This window comes from Tiliqua scincoides, chromosome 2 (assembly GCF_035046505.1).
Source record: "Tiliqua scincoides isolate rTilSci1 chromosome 2, rTilSci1.hap2, whole genome shotgun sequence".
NCBI classification, from domain to species: domain Eukaryota; kingdom Metazoa; phylum Chordata; class Lepidosauria; order Squamata; family Scincidae; genus Tiliqua; species Tiliqua scincoides.
In genome coordinates, this window is record NC_089822.1 from 148,895,414 (window position 1) to 148,912,840 (window position 17,427).

The 17,427-nt window shown below is 46.3% G+C and overlaps 1 protein-coding gene across 1 annotated transcript in view; it reads left to right on the top strand.

The window, feature by feature from the left end:
* Positions 1-388: 388 nt before the first annotated feature.
* Positions 389-17,427, top strand: part of KIF19 (kinesin family member 19) — a 32,532-nt gene continuing 15,493 nt past the window's right edge. Inside the window, exons 1-3 of the mRNA XM_066617008.1 lie at positions 389-433; positions 3,025-3,105; positions 15,091-15,201. Coding sequence (XP_066473105.1) covers positions 389-433; positions 3,025-3,105; positions 15,091-15,201 — 237 coding nt within the window. The remainder of the gene's footprint in view (positions 434-3,024; positions 3,106-15,090; positions 15,202-17,427) is intronic.

Consider the following 17,427-nt stretch of genomic DNA (forward strand, 5'->3'; position numbering starts at 1 on the left):
CAGTTTGGAAAGATCTCCAGGGGCCCCGAGACAGCAGGAGGCAGGCAGAGCGAGGTGTCAGACGGCCGGGACGGGGAAAAGGCCGAGCAGATCCCCGGCGGGAGGCGGCAGAGTCGCCAAAGGCCAGGCGCAGCCAAGGGCTCTCCGAAGCGGGGAGGCGGTGTAAACTTGGAGTGGGGGCGCAGCTAGCAGGAGGATCTGGGTGGGGGTCCCCGAGAGAACGCAGGTTGGGAAGTGTGCCATGGGGTTGCAACTGGCCAGACTCTGGTGAGCGAGTGGGGGAAGAAGGGAAAGCTGAAACTGACCAGGCAAGGCAAAGGGGGAGAGGAGAGCCGCACGTGGGCTCCTGCGCTGGTTTCTGCCTGGCTTCCATTCGCCGTCCCCTGCCATGATCATGAAGGAGACCAGCGACTCCAAGGACCAGCAACTCATGGTGAGCGAAAGTGACTTCGTTCTTCTTTGTTTAATCCAGCATCTCGTGCGACTTAGAGGAGACGGGGCTGTGGGGATGGGAGTGGGGGAGAAAGGCTGTGGGGCAGTGCAAGGGTGGGACTGCTGGAGACTGGGAACCAGCGCAGGAGGCACTTCTGGGTAACAAAGGAACCCGCCAAATACAGTGGGATGGGGTGATCAAGCAGTGAGTTGTGTTAGGAAGCGGATAAGGGGACAGCATAGATGGTCTCGGGGTGCCCTCTGGTTTTACAAAACCTGCTTCTTCTTCATCATCATCAGGGCTTAGCTCTGCTCCCTTCTGAACAGCAGCATTTATGCAATAGACTTGGTTAAATCCTCTTATGCCACAGACAGCCTAAAGAGATCAAGCCACTGTAAACATCCTGAGCTGCTAATAATGATCTGGGAAAGGGTGCAGACCTCCTTCTGGGTTCTCTTTCCCACCAGTTTTATTACTTAAGTGCATTAGTTAAGAGCTCTATTACTTAAGAGCTACTGGCTAGCCACCTGGATAAATTAACAAGTCATCATCAGTTCTACTTTGGCTAGCCATTGCCTGTACAGTATATTACTATGAAAGGTGATGTTAAACCAGGTGGATTGGGCTGCATCTTTGGAGAAACTAGAGACTAAGGACCTGATGAGCGGAGTAGACTGTGATAACAACAGAAGATAGCCCTGCTGTACTTGAGAGTGTGCATTGTAGAATCTGTTGTATACAAATGGGTACAGTATTTGGGTAAAGGGCAGCGAGTGCTTTACTGGAGGTTACACTGACACAAAGATAACAGAATATCAGTTTTCTGCACACTCAAGAGATCACCTGTTTGTTCAGCAGTCAGAGAATTAAAGTCATACTGGACTGTGTAGAAAGTGTTGTGGTGGTGTTGTTTTATACAACACAGTTAGTGTACCCTGGTTGGGCATCATACATGTGCACAAAAAAGGCAAATCTCTGACCAAGGAATTTGCAATACAGGTATAAAATATATAGAGTGTGGGTGTGTACTCAAACCTCAGTTTATCTTATTAACTCACATGCACTTCTTGACATCTTATCACTTGATTCATCAGCCTCACAGCTGACTATTTGGAGTTGACTCCACTGGGTAGTATTTGAGGTGATATGGATGCTCTCTTGAAGCTAGAATGGCTCTTTCACACATGCAAATGTCACTGTATACTGCATCATTAAGCAACAAAGGGCACAATCCTAACCAACTTTCCAACACTGACCTAGCTGCAATGCAACTCCAAGGTAAGGTAACAAACATGCCCTTACATTGAGGATTGAGCCTTGACTGGCTCACCATTGTTTGATGCAGTGCATACCACATTGGCCTAGCTATGCCAGTGCTGGAAAGCTGGTTAGGATTGCACCTAAAGCTATATATATCCAGGGGCATGTAGAGCAAGCCTTGGAATATGAATTCACTGGATATTGCCTCTGAATGATCCAAACTTCCCATTTCCTGACTGTTTTTGCATGATGCTCAGATGTTAGGATGGGTGCGGTTCTAACTGTGCCTATACAACAAAATGAGATTGTATAGTTGAACTCTAGTTGGAATCTTAGAGGAGTATTTTGTGTGCATACATGTACAGAACTTGAGAACCAGCTGTGTGATGTGGTATAAAATAGGGTTTTGATGTAAAAGGGCCTTTACAGAATATTTCCATAGCTCTCATTATTTTGTATCAACATCAGAGAAAGAAAAAGAAACAAGCAGGTCTTGTAGACTGAACACAACATAGGCACAAAGCCCACTTTCTCCAGGAATAACTTTAAACTTTTTTTAAGCATTCCTTGAAATTAATCATATTTAACTTATAAAATTGTCTTGCCTGGGACTTGTATCCTCTAGGCTTATGTCCTAAAAGATGTTCCACCTACACCTAAGTACAGACATCACTTGAATAAGGAAAGAAATGCATTCTATACCTGCTCAAGAATACTCTTTGCTGGAATTCAACCCAGGATTCTATCCTGCTCAAATTAAATGGCAATGGGTTTCAGACAAAGAAGTTTGCGTCAGGAGGCAGACTCTGACTTTGCCTACACTTGCATTGTAAGGGGATATTTTGATCAACAAACAGACTCAAGGAACATCTTGCAACTTCGGGGTGTTGGCATTAGAGGGCGAAGAGGGGAAAGAAATGAACCTTGTTGGCTCACGTGGCCAAAGCGGCTTCTATCCATCCGTGGCTCAGCAGCATGTGAAGCCAGAGATGTGCTCTTCAGGCGGTGTTTCCTTTCTTCCAGGAAAAATACTGTAATTGTCTGTGTGCGGCTGCCCGCCAGGACTCTGCAAGACACAGATTATTGTCTCTCTAGACAGGCAGTGCCTCAGGTGAGGTGCACTGGGCAGGGAGGAAGTGGAAGACGTTGGCCAGAAGCGCCTTGAGTGCAATTTAGCAGTAGAAGGAACTTTCTTCCTGCTCCCTGTCCCTGGATGGTGATGGAGCAGACGGCTCCTGTGCAGGTGCCCATTCCCACCTATTTTCGCTCTCCTTCCTCGCTTGCTAGCTGTGCCATCTCTGCAGCTCACCTGTTTCCTCCTTGCATTCTAGGTGGCCCTTCGCATACGGCCCATCAGCATGGCAGAGCTGGAGGAAGGAGCCACACTCATAGCCCACAAAGTGGATGACCAGGTGATTGTGGGAGTCCTTCTTGATTTCTCATGAAGGGGTGGGAAGGGTGGGCCTGGTTTTGGTCACTAGAGTTGGTGAGCTGGCCTTTGAAACATTGGTTCAAAGACAGTTCCAGAGAGTCATTTTGGGGTGGGCTTCATTCTTGTAAAAGATGCCACAACGTGCGATGCAGAGCAGCCTGAGGCTTCCGTTCCACAATACACTTATGGGTATTATCAGGTATCTAGAAAAGGGTTTCTGGGGGCTCCAGTTTGCATGGGGTCCAGTAACCTGACAGTTCTGATGCTGAGTCCCAGAGGTGTAGGAGCTAGCTGGGATTCCTGAGTGAGGAAGAAAAAGCATTCAGCAGAGGCATTTTCCTCTTTATTCTTTTGTTGCTTACTCTAGGGCCGAGCTCTGGCACTGAAAGCAGGACTGAAACAAAGCCTTGGTGGGAGTGGGAGTGGGCAACTGGCAGAGGAAGGCGAATGAGAAAGAGAAATCCCAGCTGTGGGAGAAGATGAACTGAAAGTCAGACTAGAGGTGGGAGTGAAGGTGGGGGCAGATGAGAGATCCAGGGCTATTAGAGGGTTATGGATTAGGAGTGAGGAGCAGCAAAAGAGCTGTTTGTGTTTTGAATCCAGGTAGCAGGGATGGCATCAAGCAGTGGTTTCCAGATTTCCAGCTCCCAGGGAAATAAATGTCTTTGCTGTGAAAGTTCTGCATTTTGCAGAGTAATATGTATTGTAAGGAATGGGTCAACAACCATGGCAGCGGGCCTTTACAATTTCCCCCAGGTCAACTGAGCATATGTCTCTTTCCCTATTTTTCAGGGAAAGAGGTCCATTATTCTGCATGTTCTGTTTAAGGAACTCCCCTGATAAACTCATGAGATCCTAGGAACATGACAGAGATCCCAGGAACATGACATGGAAACTCATGCTGCAGACCAAATTACAGAGGGGGAAAAGGCCTCTTAAGCTTTAGCTTCCTTCTGTTATTTTCTGGCTGAAGGTTATCAGTAGTCATACAGTTAGATCTCCATATCTCAGTGTGCATTCTCATTTAAGTGTTGAAATTACACGTGGAAATGCCATTATCCTAGTTCCTTGGTGATATAAACTAAATGGCTAGCCAGGCTTCTAAGGAGATTGGCAATGAAGGACAATGCAGATACACCCAGTATTCTGAAAGTAATTCTTTCCTCTTGAAAGGAACAACAGGCCAGAGCATCCTTCACAAATGCTGTTCAGGCTTCACATACATTTGCTGTCTGTAGTGTAGCACAGTAGCGGGGCAGCAATTCCCTGCACAAAGTGTATGGAGAAAGGAAGACTCTGGTGCAAATGTACTGTGATTTCATGGGACCTGGAGGAAAGAGAAGCAAAGTAGTTATGTTGGAGGTAGAACCAGCTATAATGTACCTGAAGAATCAGGAAGAATTTAAGAGAAATGCACCCTAGGACTGGAATGGTGAAACACAGGGCTGTGAAAACCAAATGGTTTTCAATGAATTCTCTTAGGGTAGCATATTCTGGTGTTAAAAGTATTGTGATGGTCAGGACATTCACCTCCATCTCTTTTGCCCCTGCTTCCTGCCCATCAAGAGCTCACATAGCTTATCTTGCCCTAAAGTTTCCATGGGCTTTCTTTCCTTTAACGCATTGTCTCCTCCACTCCTCCTTTAAGTCATCTTTTCAGCTTCTCTTGGGCCTCTGCTTTTTCTATTTCATTCCATTCTTGCTTCTCAACTCACCACTTTCTTTCTCTGCCTCCTTTAGCCAGCCTTCTTCCTGGCTCGCTGTCGCTTTGCGCTCTTATTCTTCTCTAAAAATGTCTCCGCTACGTCAAACACTAGAAATGGACTTTGTTCAGAAACCAGATAAACAATTCTATAGCAATTCCAGTTATAGAGAAGCTCCATATCATGGCCCAGAAACCAATATTTACATTTTTCAGCAAGCATTGTGGAACCAAAGCAACAAGAAAGGGTGAAATCTGGAATGCAAAACTTGAATTAATCCTTGTGTGTAACTGTACCAATAAATGAAAGTTTAATGCTTGCTTCCTGCTTCCAGAGCAGCTGGCAGGCTTTACAGGTCTATGAAATGGAGCTAGTCAGGAGACAGACATTCTGGCTGGCCTGAATACTTCAACTCACAACTGGACTGTCCAGTTGCAGGGTGTGTAATGAGGCTGGGTTAATCAGAGCCATAACTTTCTCCCCAATGCTAGGAGATGCCATAAACTTCATGATGCAGACTCCTTTCTCCCCCATCACCAGTTTCCACAGAACATCAGTACTTTCCTCACAATTTCACAGCACACAAGAACATCAGCTTCTCTTCAGTCCTGATTGCCTCAACTTCTCCACTGATTTCCATGCTTTATTCTCACTATATTTCCTATGAACCTATCTGTTCTCCTTGCCACTTTTTGCCCCCTTCCATCATCAGCACTTCTTCTTATATGGCAGCATTTTGAGATGCACAGAGTCAAGCTTGGGGGAGAAATCTCACCACTAACAAACATACATGGTGAATCCAGAGGGGTGCCTTTAGTGTGGAATTCCCTGATGGTGGCTTTCAGCTGTTTGCTGTCCTTGAGGTGCTCAGAGCACAGGTGGTAAACCAAGCTTCTCACCTGGGCCAAGCTATATGTGGTTCTTCCACTCTCATTAAACTGTCTCGGAAATGTGTCTCATTAGTAGCAGATTGGTAGCCGTGCTTGGTTCCCGCTTCCTGGAATCAGTAGGAAAATGTGATGTGTTGTTTAGGAGGATATTTTTTCACTCCCCTTGAGAGTTGCTGGGAAGAGCTGGCATCTTTGACCCAGCAGGCTTGGCTCCTGGGACCCAGACAGTCTCTAGTGAAAGCCAAGCTGCTGTGTCTGTAAGCTACACAGTCTAGCTTTGAGGACTTGCATCAGGTCTAGCCAATGCAGGGTCTCTGGGGATCTTTTCTGAGCAGAAAACAAATGATTCTCTTTTTTCAGAGAGCTGAAAAAAGCATGCTCATGATATGTGTATTTATCCCCTTTTCACCTCTGACAGACAGGTTCTTCAGGTTTTGGGTAAAATTTCTTGGCTTTATTAAACTCACTTTAGTAAATGAGTTTTACATTGTTTTTATATAATGGGGCAGCTGACTACAAAATGTGTGCACACCATCGCAAGCTAAACCTCTCTCATATAACTTTCAACTCTCCTTAAAATTATTGTTTATCTCCAGCCTTTGATCATACAAGACAGACAAAGATCTTGTCTCTCCTTCTACCTTAGTATATTTCTGCTTGTGTATCCCACCTGTGCTTGTGATATTATCAACCTGCCAATCAAAAGTAAAAGTAAAACATACAGGCTGTATGGTGCACCAATAACAGATTCTATTTTTTAGACCTTTTGGTTTCCCATATTGCTAGATGAAGGTGGCCTAAAGAGGAAGGGAGATGAGGATTAAGTAAGGATGTAGTGAGAGGGAGGGAGATTGAATGACTGCAGATTTCAGAATGGGATTCAAACAGGGGATGCATGCAGTTTCTTCAGGATATGATCAAGAATGGTAAATACCTCTAGAATAGTGGAAGACAGCCACAGAACCTACTCGAGAACTATTTCAATTAATGAAGAGTCACTTTTCTTCCATTTATATATCAATAAGAGCCTTTCATGCGCAACAATATCACGTAGGAAATTCATGCACACGGTGTCATCTGTTTTGCACTCTCTGCACATTCAGCAGGAAGTCACAACTGACAGAGGCTTCCCAGTGTATGAATGTGACCTGCACTTATGTCAGAATTAACATGGGTGCACTTGCCATATCTAACAGCATACACACAATCTACATGTAGAGTGATATCCATGGAAGAAATCATTGCATTGGAAGTAGTGAGCTGGATGTGAGGAGCTTCGGAGCTGAGGGCGAGGCTGAGGGCCCTGCTGTGAACAAATGAATACCTTTAAGAAGAGAACACAAGTGAACAATCCCTCCATTATATCCGTTATATCCGTCCCTGTGCCTCGCAGCTTTCTTTCATTTGACTTCCGATTGCCTTTTTAAACCTGTGGGAGCACAACAGAAGGAGCAGGAAACACGCAGAGGACAAGTTCCTCCCAAAACAGGAGCTGGCCGAGTCTGAGCAAGTTTGTGGGGAGATGGAGTTGTTAGTTATGCCTGCTCTTCAGTGATGATGCATGAAACCCCCCCCCCAACCCGGTCTATTAGAAGCAGGGTTACCTTGGAGACACCCCGCTACCGCTACCCCATCCAGCTGGGAACAATGCTTGATTGGCGGTGCCAGTAAATTGTTTACGGGAGTAACTTGTCGTCATGACAATAATGCACTGTGTTCAAAAGGGGAGGCTAAGCTGCGGGAAGAACAATCTTAGAAATGTTTCCGGGGTACATTAGGGGACGAGAGGAGGGAGGGTTAGAGACCTCTTTTCCAGGATAAGCTGTTTACACACACACACACACACACACACACACACACACCCTCAGGGGTGAGGTTGGCAACAGATGCCTTTCCTCATCGGCTTGGTACCCCTTGCACTGGAGCCACTGGCCAGCGCTGAATTTTCATCAGAGCTGATTGTCAGGGCCAGAACTCAGTCTTTCTTTCTTCTTCTTGCCTACCACTGAAGAGAAAAATTTCCCCGCCTGATGCTGGCACCCCAAGCTGTTTCTTCAGTCATCCCTTCCAGATGGAAAAGAACGATGACCCCCTGTTCCTTTGTGTTTGTTTATTAATTTAAATATATGCACATTTTAATGTGTATGTTGCCCAGCAATGAGATTAACCTATAAAAAGGGCAGGTGGAAAAACAAACCGATAAAACCCATTGCTGATCAGCTGCTTTCAAAATGGCAAGCAAGTCTCCTTACGGGGGAACTCGAAATGAGGGATTCTTCTGTGTCTCACAATCTGAAGGGAGTCTGGCTTAAACCAGAGACCTACAGATCCAAAGTCCCATGGAACCATTTCAGAATGTGTATAAATAATTTGTAGTCTACATATTCTGATATATCTGGCAAGATTTTTTCAAGCAGCACCTAGGAAAATCTGACAGCAGTATAAACAGTTGCTTCACTTACGGTGCAATCCCAACCTTCCTTTTGGCTGGCACAAGTCCCTTGCACCAGCCTGGGAGTATTGCAAATGTGAGGCACGTTTGTGCCTCTGGGAGAGCTGGCTGAACCAACATGAGGAGCCAGCCTGCGGAGGCCACATCCAGTCTCCACACCACCCGACCCAGTGAGTTCTGGGGGGAGAGGGCGGGAGGAGGGCTGACCGGAAGTGTTCCAGGGTGGGTGGTGTGCAGATAGTTGGGTGGGGTGGGCCAAGGAGGGGGGTGGAACCGGCCTCCGGCACTTAGATCAGATCCTAACCCCCTCCCCGAGCAACCCAGTATTACCTTGGGCTGCTCAGATCTGCGCCAGCAATTTAGCTGGTTCAGACTGAATAGCCCCATTGAAGTGGCTGGGGCATTACTCAGGGTAAGGGTACATAAGTTCCTTTACTACAAGTTGTGCTCCTTTCACCTCCTAACCTGTGCTGGATATGGCACAGGCCGGTCGGCCTGCCTATTCCAGCACAGGTTAGGGCTGCCCTTGTTTTCCAAGTTTCTGACATTTGAGCAGAATTAAAACTGGAGTCGTGCTTCACTCTGACATTCAAAAAGAGTAGGAATGACCTCAGAGGGACTCGTGTTTATCCATTGTGTGTGGGTGTGCATTACTGTTGTGAATGGACCACTTGATTGGCAAGAGAAGTCACTCCTGCAGAGATGCAATGGGTATCTTTCTCTGAGAGGGGCATTATTTTGCTGTGGTTCTTGCTTTGGGAGGGTTTGGATAATCCAGTCACAACTGCTGAAGAGATGCAGCAGCAGTGTCTGCCCCCAAGAGCAGCTGGTTGAAAGACAGTATGGTGTAGTGGTAAGTGTGTTGAATTGGGACCAGGGATACCCAAGTTCAAATCCCCTCTCAACCATTAATTGAAAACCAAAACTCAAAGCAGCTCACTAGGTGACCTTGGGCCAAGCACTATCTCACAGCCTAACCTGCCTTGCAAGGTTGTTGAGGATAAAATGAGTAAGAAAGACCGTGTATACAACCCTGAGCTCCTTAGAGGAAAGGATGATGACAATCATGCAGAGATGCCAAAGGCAGCCTCCCCTTTAGACAGGTGCCTTGGAGTTATAAGGGCCTTCATTCCCTTCTCTCTGGTAGCTTCAGCACACCATTTGGAAATGCCTTGCCTGCTGTTCTAAAAGACCCTTCAAGACAGATGAAAAACCCTGTCATGCAGCTGAACGTCTCTTATCTCCACGCCTTCTCTTTACCTGAGCAAATGCCCATCCTCTTCAAGAGCCTTAGGTGTGTGCATGCTGTGCCTTTAGTAGCTGTACTGGATGGTTTGAAATGTACAGCTGAAGCTTTTTCCTGGCATGCGTCTACAGTGGCAGGGTAAAGCCTTGCCTGATCATAAGAACATAAGAACAGCCCCACTGGATCAGGCCATAGGCCCATCTAGTCCAGCTTCCTGCATCTCACAGCGGCCCACCAAATGCCCCAAAGAGCACACCAGATAACAAGAGACCTGCATCCTGGTGCCCTCCCTTCTATCTGGCCTTCTGACATAACCCATTTCTAAAATCAGGAGGTTGCACATACACAACATGGCTTGTACCCCATAATGGATTTTTCCTCCAGAAACTTGTCCAATCCCCTTTTAAAGGCGTCTAGGCTAGACGCCAGCACCACATCCTGTGGCAAGGAGTTCCACAGACCAACCACACGCTGAGTAAAGAAATATTTTCTTTTGTCTGACCTAACCCGCCCAACACTCAATTTTAGTGGATGTCCCCTGGTTCTGGTATTATGTGAGAGTGTAAAGAGCATCTCCCTATCCACTCTGTCCATCCCCTACATAATTTTGTATGTCTCAATCATGTCCCCCCTCAGGCGGTTCTTTTCTGGGCTGAAGGGGCCCAAATGCCGTAGCCTTTCCTCATAAGGAAGGTGCCCCAGCCCCGAAATCATCTTAGTCGCTCTCTTTTGCACCTTTTCCATTTCAATTGCTACCTGTCATTACAGCTATGAAGCCTGCTTCTCTTCTTTAGGAAAAAGGGATGCTTTCCCTGTTGGTGAATGTCCCTCTCATTGTGGGTCACCTTCAGCTCCTCTGCTCAGGACAGGACCACACAGAGGCCCAATTGTGTGTGTGAAGTTATGAAGTCGGCCGGCAAAGTTCTTGGCATTGTTCACAAAGCTCCCATTAATGCCCACTGAAACAAAGTTCTGATTCTCCAGGCACAATGGGCGAGAGAGCTGCCAGCACAGGCTGTTCTTGTTGCTGAAAGCTACCTGCAGCTTCACCTGAAACAGGGTGATCATTCAGATCTAAACAATGGGCGAAAGGGGAGGGGGGAAGGAGGGGGTGACATACTTCACTTTTCTATATTCATTATTTCAGCAAATTCTCAGGGTGACTCCTCATCACAATCCCTGAATATGCCACAGTCTGCCACTCTTCTAAAACTCCTGGTCCAATATGCCATTCCCTCTGGCCCCTTCTCCCTGCACTCTTTTGTAGATTCATGTACTTGTCAGAAGCCATTCCACGCCCAAATGCATAGGAAATCATGTGTACCTTCAGATGTTCACAACCTCTGTGTGTTTGTGTACTGTGCATGTGTGTTTGCTGACTTGCTGGGTGCTCCAAAGGTAATGTAGTAGTTGTTGAAACATACAATTTGGAGTAATTGAGGAATAGCGACTTGTGATTTTGCCTAATTGTCCAGTAATTACAGCTTATATGAAGTCCAACTAGAATGCTGTCAAATGGCTCATTATGAGAAGTGCACAAAAGCATGTCCATGCTTTTAAAGACATGTAAATAGCAACTGGAGTAGGGGGTTGTGAATCAGAACCACAACAAGGGGAAAGAGTTAAAAGTCCCCACCTAATCTCTCTGCAATCCCAGTCTGTATTTCTCCCCAACAACTGCTTGTACAGTAATGTTGCATGATTTCTGCAGACATGGAAATGCAAGACTTCTGGTTGGATTTAAGGCAGTGCATGAACGAGGGAGTGCCAACACTCCATGTGGCCGCTTTAAACCAAACCAGAAGTTCTGCACTTCTGCAACTGAAGAAACTGCTCAAGAACTGGTAAATGGCTGCTTTTGCGTGTGTGCGTAGAGGTGACTGGCTCAAGGTGGTGGGCCTGAGCCAGCTTCAGATGGGGTTCTGGGTACTCACACACACTGCACATGTATATATACCTACCAACTTCCTTTGATCACTTCATTTTTGTCTGGCAAAGTGGAATTCCACCCAGAAAAGTTGATGCCACACTATGTCCATCTTGAGAGTGCCCCAGAAACCTTCAGAGTTTCTCTCTCTCTCTCTCTCTCTCTCTCTCTCTCTCTCTCTCTCTGTGTGTGTGTGTGTGTGTGTGTGTGTGTGTGTGTGTGTGGGCTAAAGAATAGAAGCCAGATTGAGGAAATAGAAGAAAATAAGCTAAATTAAACCGAAATAAAATTTCCTGTCAATTCAATATCCAGTGAATTTTTCAGAACTTAAACTAGACTCAAATGTAATCAAAGTTCACGTTTGAAATCTGAGGGAGACTTTTTAAAAACTTTAAAAGGTTTGCTAATGAATTGACAGTAATGTTCATTTAGTCATTCCATTTCCCACTCACATTTCTCCAGTAAACACCCAGGTCTTCAAATGAAAATCAATTAAGGTGTCTACAACAGTAAAAGTGCAGTTGACAGTCTAAGGTATAATCAAGCATCAGGGTATTTGAAAGCTGTTCTTACACAGCAACAGGTTCCTTCCAAAAGAGGAAGGCTTTCACTGTCTTCCTCAAAATGCCTGGCTTAGCTTAACAGCAGGAGTTCCAGCAGGACATCCTCCAGTTGTACCTCACCTGGTTGCCAGGCTGACCTCAGAAGGAGATGGCAGGGGCAAGCAGCTGCAGGGGCAGGCCCAACCAAGTCCAAGTCCACTGCCTGATGTCACCCCTGCTGCCTCACCAATACCACCTTTGCCAGGGCATATGCTGCCTTACTACTTCTTAATAGACCCTTTCTTTAAAAACAAAGTTGTGCACTCTATCTTTTGAAGCTGCAGTTTGGCTCCATGAGGTCTTCGGCTTGAGACTTTGGAGACACTGGCCCACCTCACGCACTCCTTGGTCCTTCCCGCCAGAACTAGCTCCAGAGCCAGATGAAAGCTAACGGAGCCTAGGGCTGTCTCATAGTTAAAGGCAACTGAAATGTAACAGTTTCCTTCCCTCTGTAGAACAGATATGCGCTCCTGTCAAGGGACCTCGTTTTGCTCTTTTGGCTCCCTCTACCCGTGCAGCAGCCATTTAAGCTTCCTTTGCAACCATTCCAAGTTAATTAATGCCAGAGTGTGGTTCTGTTACTTTAGTAGCACTGAAGTGCATTGAAATGCTTTTATTGCCGCAAAGGCTAGCAGGTGGAACTACTAATTTCCTTAATTCACCCATTATAAGACTCTCTGTTCCTAAAGGAACAATCATGCTAGCAGACTGAGAAACAGCCCTGCTTCAAATGCTCTCTGCTTCATCTATCCCTCCAACTTTCCAAGCCACCTTCTTTTATCTGCTGCCTAGTATGACGATTGCCTTATACAGAACCCAATTTAAGGCCTCTGGGAGAGGGTGAAACCCAACCTCATGTTGCTGTCTGGGGCAATCTGATCTCAGGATGACAAGTTGCACACCCAGGGGACAGATGCTGACATCGACTGTGCCAATAGCCACTCTTGTAGCAGGTATCCAATTCTCTTACTAGTCAGTTCCACTCAAAAAACCCTCATCCACCTTCAGTGGAAGCATTTAGGTGTGTGGACCCTGCTGGAGTCATATTTGCCTTGGGCAGCCCTTGAGGACGATATTACAGAACCCTCTCCAGGGAGCCAGCCATAGCACAATAGGAAAACACTCTGGAAGAGGTTCACATTTATTTGGTTAAGTTCCATAGGGAATTAGTCTCATTTAGTGTATAAAAAAAAAAACTTAAAGTCATTTCTTTCTTTTCTTCTGTGCCTGAAAAAGCCCCAAACACTGCATTGTCCCTAACCATTATGCAAAATGCACACATTCCCCTCTGGTTGTGATGGGATGGGATGAGACCATGCTGTTCCCATGGCTAGTGTGAGCTTGTTCCCTTTATCTCTGCAGATTAGGGTTGTCTGGGATGAGAGAAGCACAAAAGAAGATTAATTATGTCTGGGCAGGTGGGCAGGCACCTGGATTAAGGGCAATTGTCCACTCTGAAATGTTCAAACCTGATCCAGGCCTCCTCCTCAACCTCCTCTTCTGGCTTTTATTTGGGTTCCTGGCTAGAACGTTCCTATCACACTCACCTCAGTTCTGCTGATACCCCTCAGGTCAGAGTTGGTGCTACTGTTTATGTGAATGGCTGAATTCTAGATTCCCCTCCCAGATCTGGCTCCTTCTCAAGCCTTCAACAAAGGCTAAAGTCCTTTGGTCAGACGAATAATCCTCTGCTGATGAGAGGCTTGAGACCAAGCCAGAGGGGTCATATGTAAGCCAGCAGGCAAACTCCCTGGAAATTTCCCACTGGTTTTGAAGAGGGAGCAGGGGGAGAACAATCTTGCAGGTTCCTCACCAGTTCCTAGCCTCCTGGTAGCTGATCTTCTTTGTTCCTCTGTGTGTTTCCCAGCAGCACATCTTGGCTCATTACCGCTGAGCAATCTAATTAGCCAGAAGCCAGTTCCCAGCCCCAGGCTCACTCCCTAATGGGACCCAGGTCACAGGTGTGCTTTGCTGGTTATTAAAAACCTTTGTACTTTAGGATTCCAGAAAAATAGGCAGGTGGTAGATAGGGAGACTGCAGTTTCCAAGGTGATGATCAGATCTAGAACTAGTTCTGACAATGCTGGCAATCAACAGTGATTTAAAAAACAGTCTGGGGGAGTGAAAGGATGGAAAAGACCATTATTAGAGGGCTGCATACTGTGAATGAAAGCTGGAGGAGCACAGGGGGTAGCCAGAAATATTTTGGGGGAGGACCTGCTACTCCTTCACTACCCCTTGGAGGTATCCCTACTAGTGATTTCCATATATGTGACCTTTGGCTTTGGGTTGTGACCTACAACTGTGAGGAAATGCTGTCAAAATGGCCTGAGGTTGATGGTGTGGGGCAGCTGTGTTTCTATTCCTGAGTTGGTGATTGTGGGTCCTGAAGAGAACCCGGATTCCAGTGCTATTTCCATACAATATGACTGGAGATGGAGGATAGTTTTAAAGGAAGGTGAAGCTGATGTGTTAGAAATTCCAGAAATGAGACAGAGAGACAACATTGCCAATTGTTTATACTCAAACTGTTATCCCTGCTCAAATAAGTTTTGCATGTACAGTATCCAAAACACTATTTAAAAAAACAACTCTGCATATCCTGTTTGGCCAGAATTAAGTATAGAAGACTAATAATGAACTCTTATCATAACATTTAAAGACTTCTTTGACACGACTGTATGACTCCAACCTAATACACTATTCTAACTGGTGCCAGAGTGACTGTTATCTATTCCTTTCTGGAGAAGAAGTTCATTATGGATTACAAGTCATAGTAGGTATGTACAAGCTCTTGGTTTTAGAGGCAGGCTGCCTCTGATTGCCAGATACAGGGGAGGACACTGAGATGCAGATTGTGTCTGTTGTCTTGTGTGTCCCTTGGTGGATCCACTGGTGGGATACAGGAAGCTGAACTAGATGAGTCTTTGGCCTGATCCAGCAGGGCTCTTCTTATGTTCTCCTTTCTGGCAGGGAAGGAGAAAAAGTATGTCAATCCATCTAGTCTGGAAAGAATGGTTTTGGGAGCTGGTTTATAGATATGGCAGCAAAGTGAGAACTGGGAATGGACGTTATCTTCTCCTCTCCCCAGGCGTTGCTTATCTCTACAGTGCAATATGTACAGCAACCTCTCTGTTCCTTGCAGATGGTTGTCCTGATGGACCCAATGGAGGATCCTGATGACGTGCTCCGCGCCAACCGCTCACGGGAGAAATCATATATGTTTGACATTGCATTTGATTTTGCTACAACCCAGGTAAGGAGCCCAGACATCCACACCCATTTTCCCAGGGCCCTAAGAGTCCAAGTAGATGTAGCGTACTTATGGGGTGTGTGTGTGTGTGTGTGTGTGTGCGCTCGTGCATTTTTTTCATGGAAACCAGCTGGGGGAGCTACAGATTTGATCAGAAGAAAGTCAGGTGAAGGTTAAGAACAGGGCCAGCTCAAGAATAGGGCCTGATGCCAATGCTGTGCCAGTCTCTGATCTTCTCACTCTCCAGTGTTCTAACTCAGCACTCTCCCCCAGCCCACGGTTCCTCTTCCTCTCCGTCCCCCCTCTTCATTTTCCAATTCAGAGAGTGGAAGGGGGAACAGTGGAGGCCAGTAGACAGACAGAGATGGGTACCCTCCACCAATCTGCTACCTGAGGTGACTCCTTCCATTGGTCTCGTGGATGGGCCATCCCTGGTTAAGAAAGTATCTAAAACTTTCCCTGATGAGAATTTTCCCAATCAAAATCACTCTCCCCAGAGTTTTCATCCAGCTATATATTTTTCATTGAAGATGGAAAAGCAGCTGGGGGTGTGTGCTGAGTGAAAAAAGAGGGGAAAGTTTTAAACAGCCTATCCCCCTTTGCCATGTTTCTGCTCCTGACTGTAGCCTCTCCTGGCGCTTTTTACTTTAAAGAACACCAGGAGATGCTTACACATATTAGCCATATAACATCTAGTTTGATCCTCAGACTATTCTGTAATCCCAGCCTCCCCTCCCTGCCTCTCTTGGGTGTAGTACCAGGTGGCAGGTGGGATGGCTGGGCCAAATCACAAGCTCCAGTTTCATCAGCTCTGTTTCGAACTAATTTGCACATTAGAGTGAAACTGGAGCTCCTTGAGTGAGATCTGGCACCCCTTTGCCAGTTGCTGCTCCTGGAGTGGGAATTAGGAAGGGGCAGAACAGAGCTGGCCCAAGACCTCTTAATGCCTGAAAAGTCTTAAGACAGCACATCAAATACTTCTCCTCCTTGCCTGATAATGTGTCAGCTTCTGTTCCTCCCAGCGTTTAATGTTCCGCTCAGAACTACCCTCCCTCCACATGTTCTCTTCTCTGTCCCCCTCTTCCTTTTTCAATCCAGAGAGTGGAAGGAGGGGCAGTGGAATTAAGCAGGAGAACAAGTATATGCACCCCCCTCCAAACTGCTGAATGAGGACACCACTTCAGTTGGCCTCATGGATGGGCTGGCCCTGGAAGGGGTGGCCTGGGGGATGGGAGAAAGAGGAGGGTAGTGGAACAGAAGTGGCTGAAAGTGGATGACCAAGCAATAGATGCAGGTTGGAGGAGCACTGCTTTGGAAGAGTGATGGTTGCTCTCTAGGCAAAAGAGTGAGACACTAGATTCTCCTGGTGCTTTGAGTCTTTAGCCCTGCTTTGTTTGATCTTTTAGCAGCTCAATCAAAATAATGTGTTTCTCAGGTGAGCTCCAATGAGATACAGGCAGTTACTGTGGGAGGAGAACACACATAAACACAGAAAGGTCCCTTGGCCAACTCTTTATGTCACATGACCGGTCCTGGAGGTGGAGTTTCAGGCTTCCCTGCTTCCCACATCAACAGGATGTGAATGGTTATTTGCACACATGGAATGACATCAGGGGCATTGCCTCACTGGTCCGTTATTTTTCATGAGACTGTCATGACTATGGAGCCAGGTCCCTTTGGCCTACTACTCTCCCTCAAGCTTAGGATGAGTGTAAATGCTACCAGCAGATGCCTTTGTTCTCAGGGCTGCCTCTTTCCCAATTAGGACTCTTCTATTCTACATAAGGGGAGAAGATGCATGTTGCAAGTAACTGAAGAATGCCTGAATATATTTCTGTTTCCTGTAAAAGCACATGTCTGACTTCGGAGGTCTTTGAGATTCATGCCTCAGACATAAACGAGAATTGGCTCCACCATTCTTAAGAGGTGGCAAGCATTCCTGTTACAGATCTTGCTTCTCATGCAATGAACCTAAAATCAGAGTCCAGTAATGGCAGCCAAAGATATGTTGCTGCCCCAAAATGTTGCACTGCGTGATCTGAGGGTGCATGCCCTCGGTCACATTGGAATGACTCCTAGGGCACATTGCTCCTTTGCCCCCATAAAGATATAGATTCCCTGATTCACTTGGGTTGCTGCAGTCGAGCTGAACCTGGACCCAAGTTATCCTGAGGAATTCTGACTGAGGATGGCTCACTGTGGCAGGGAATGAGAATCTCTAACCTGCTG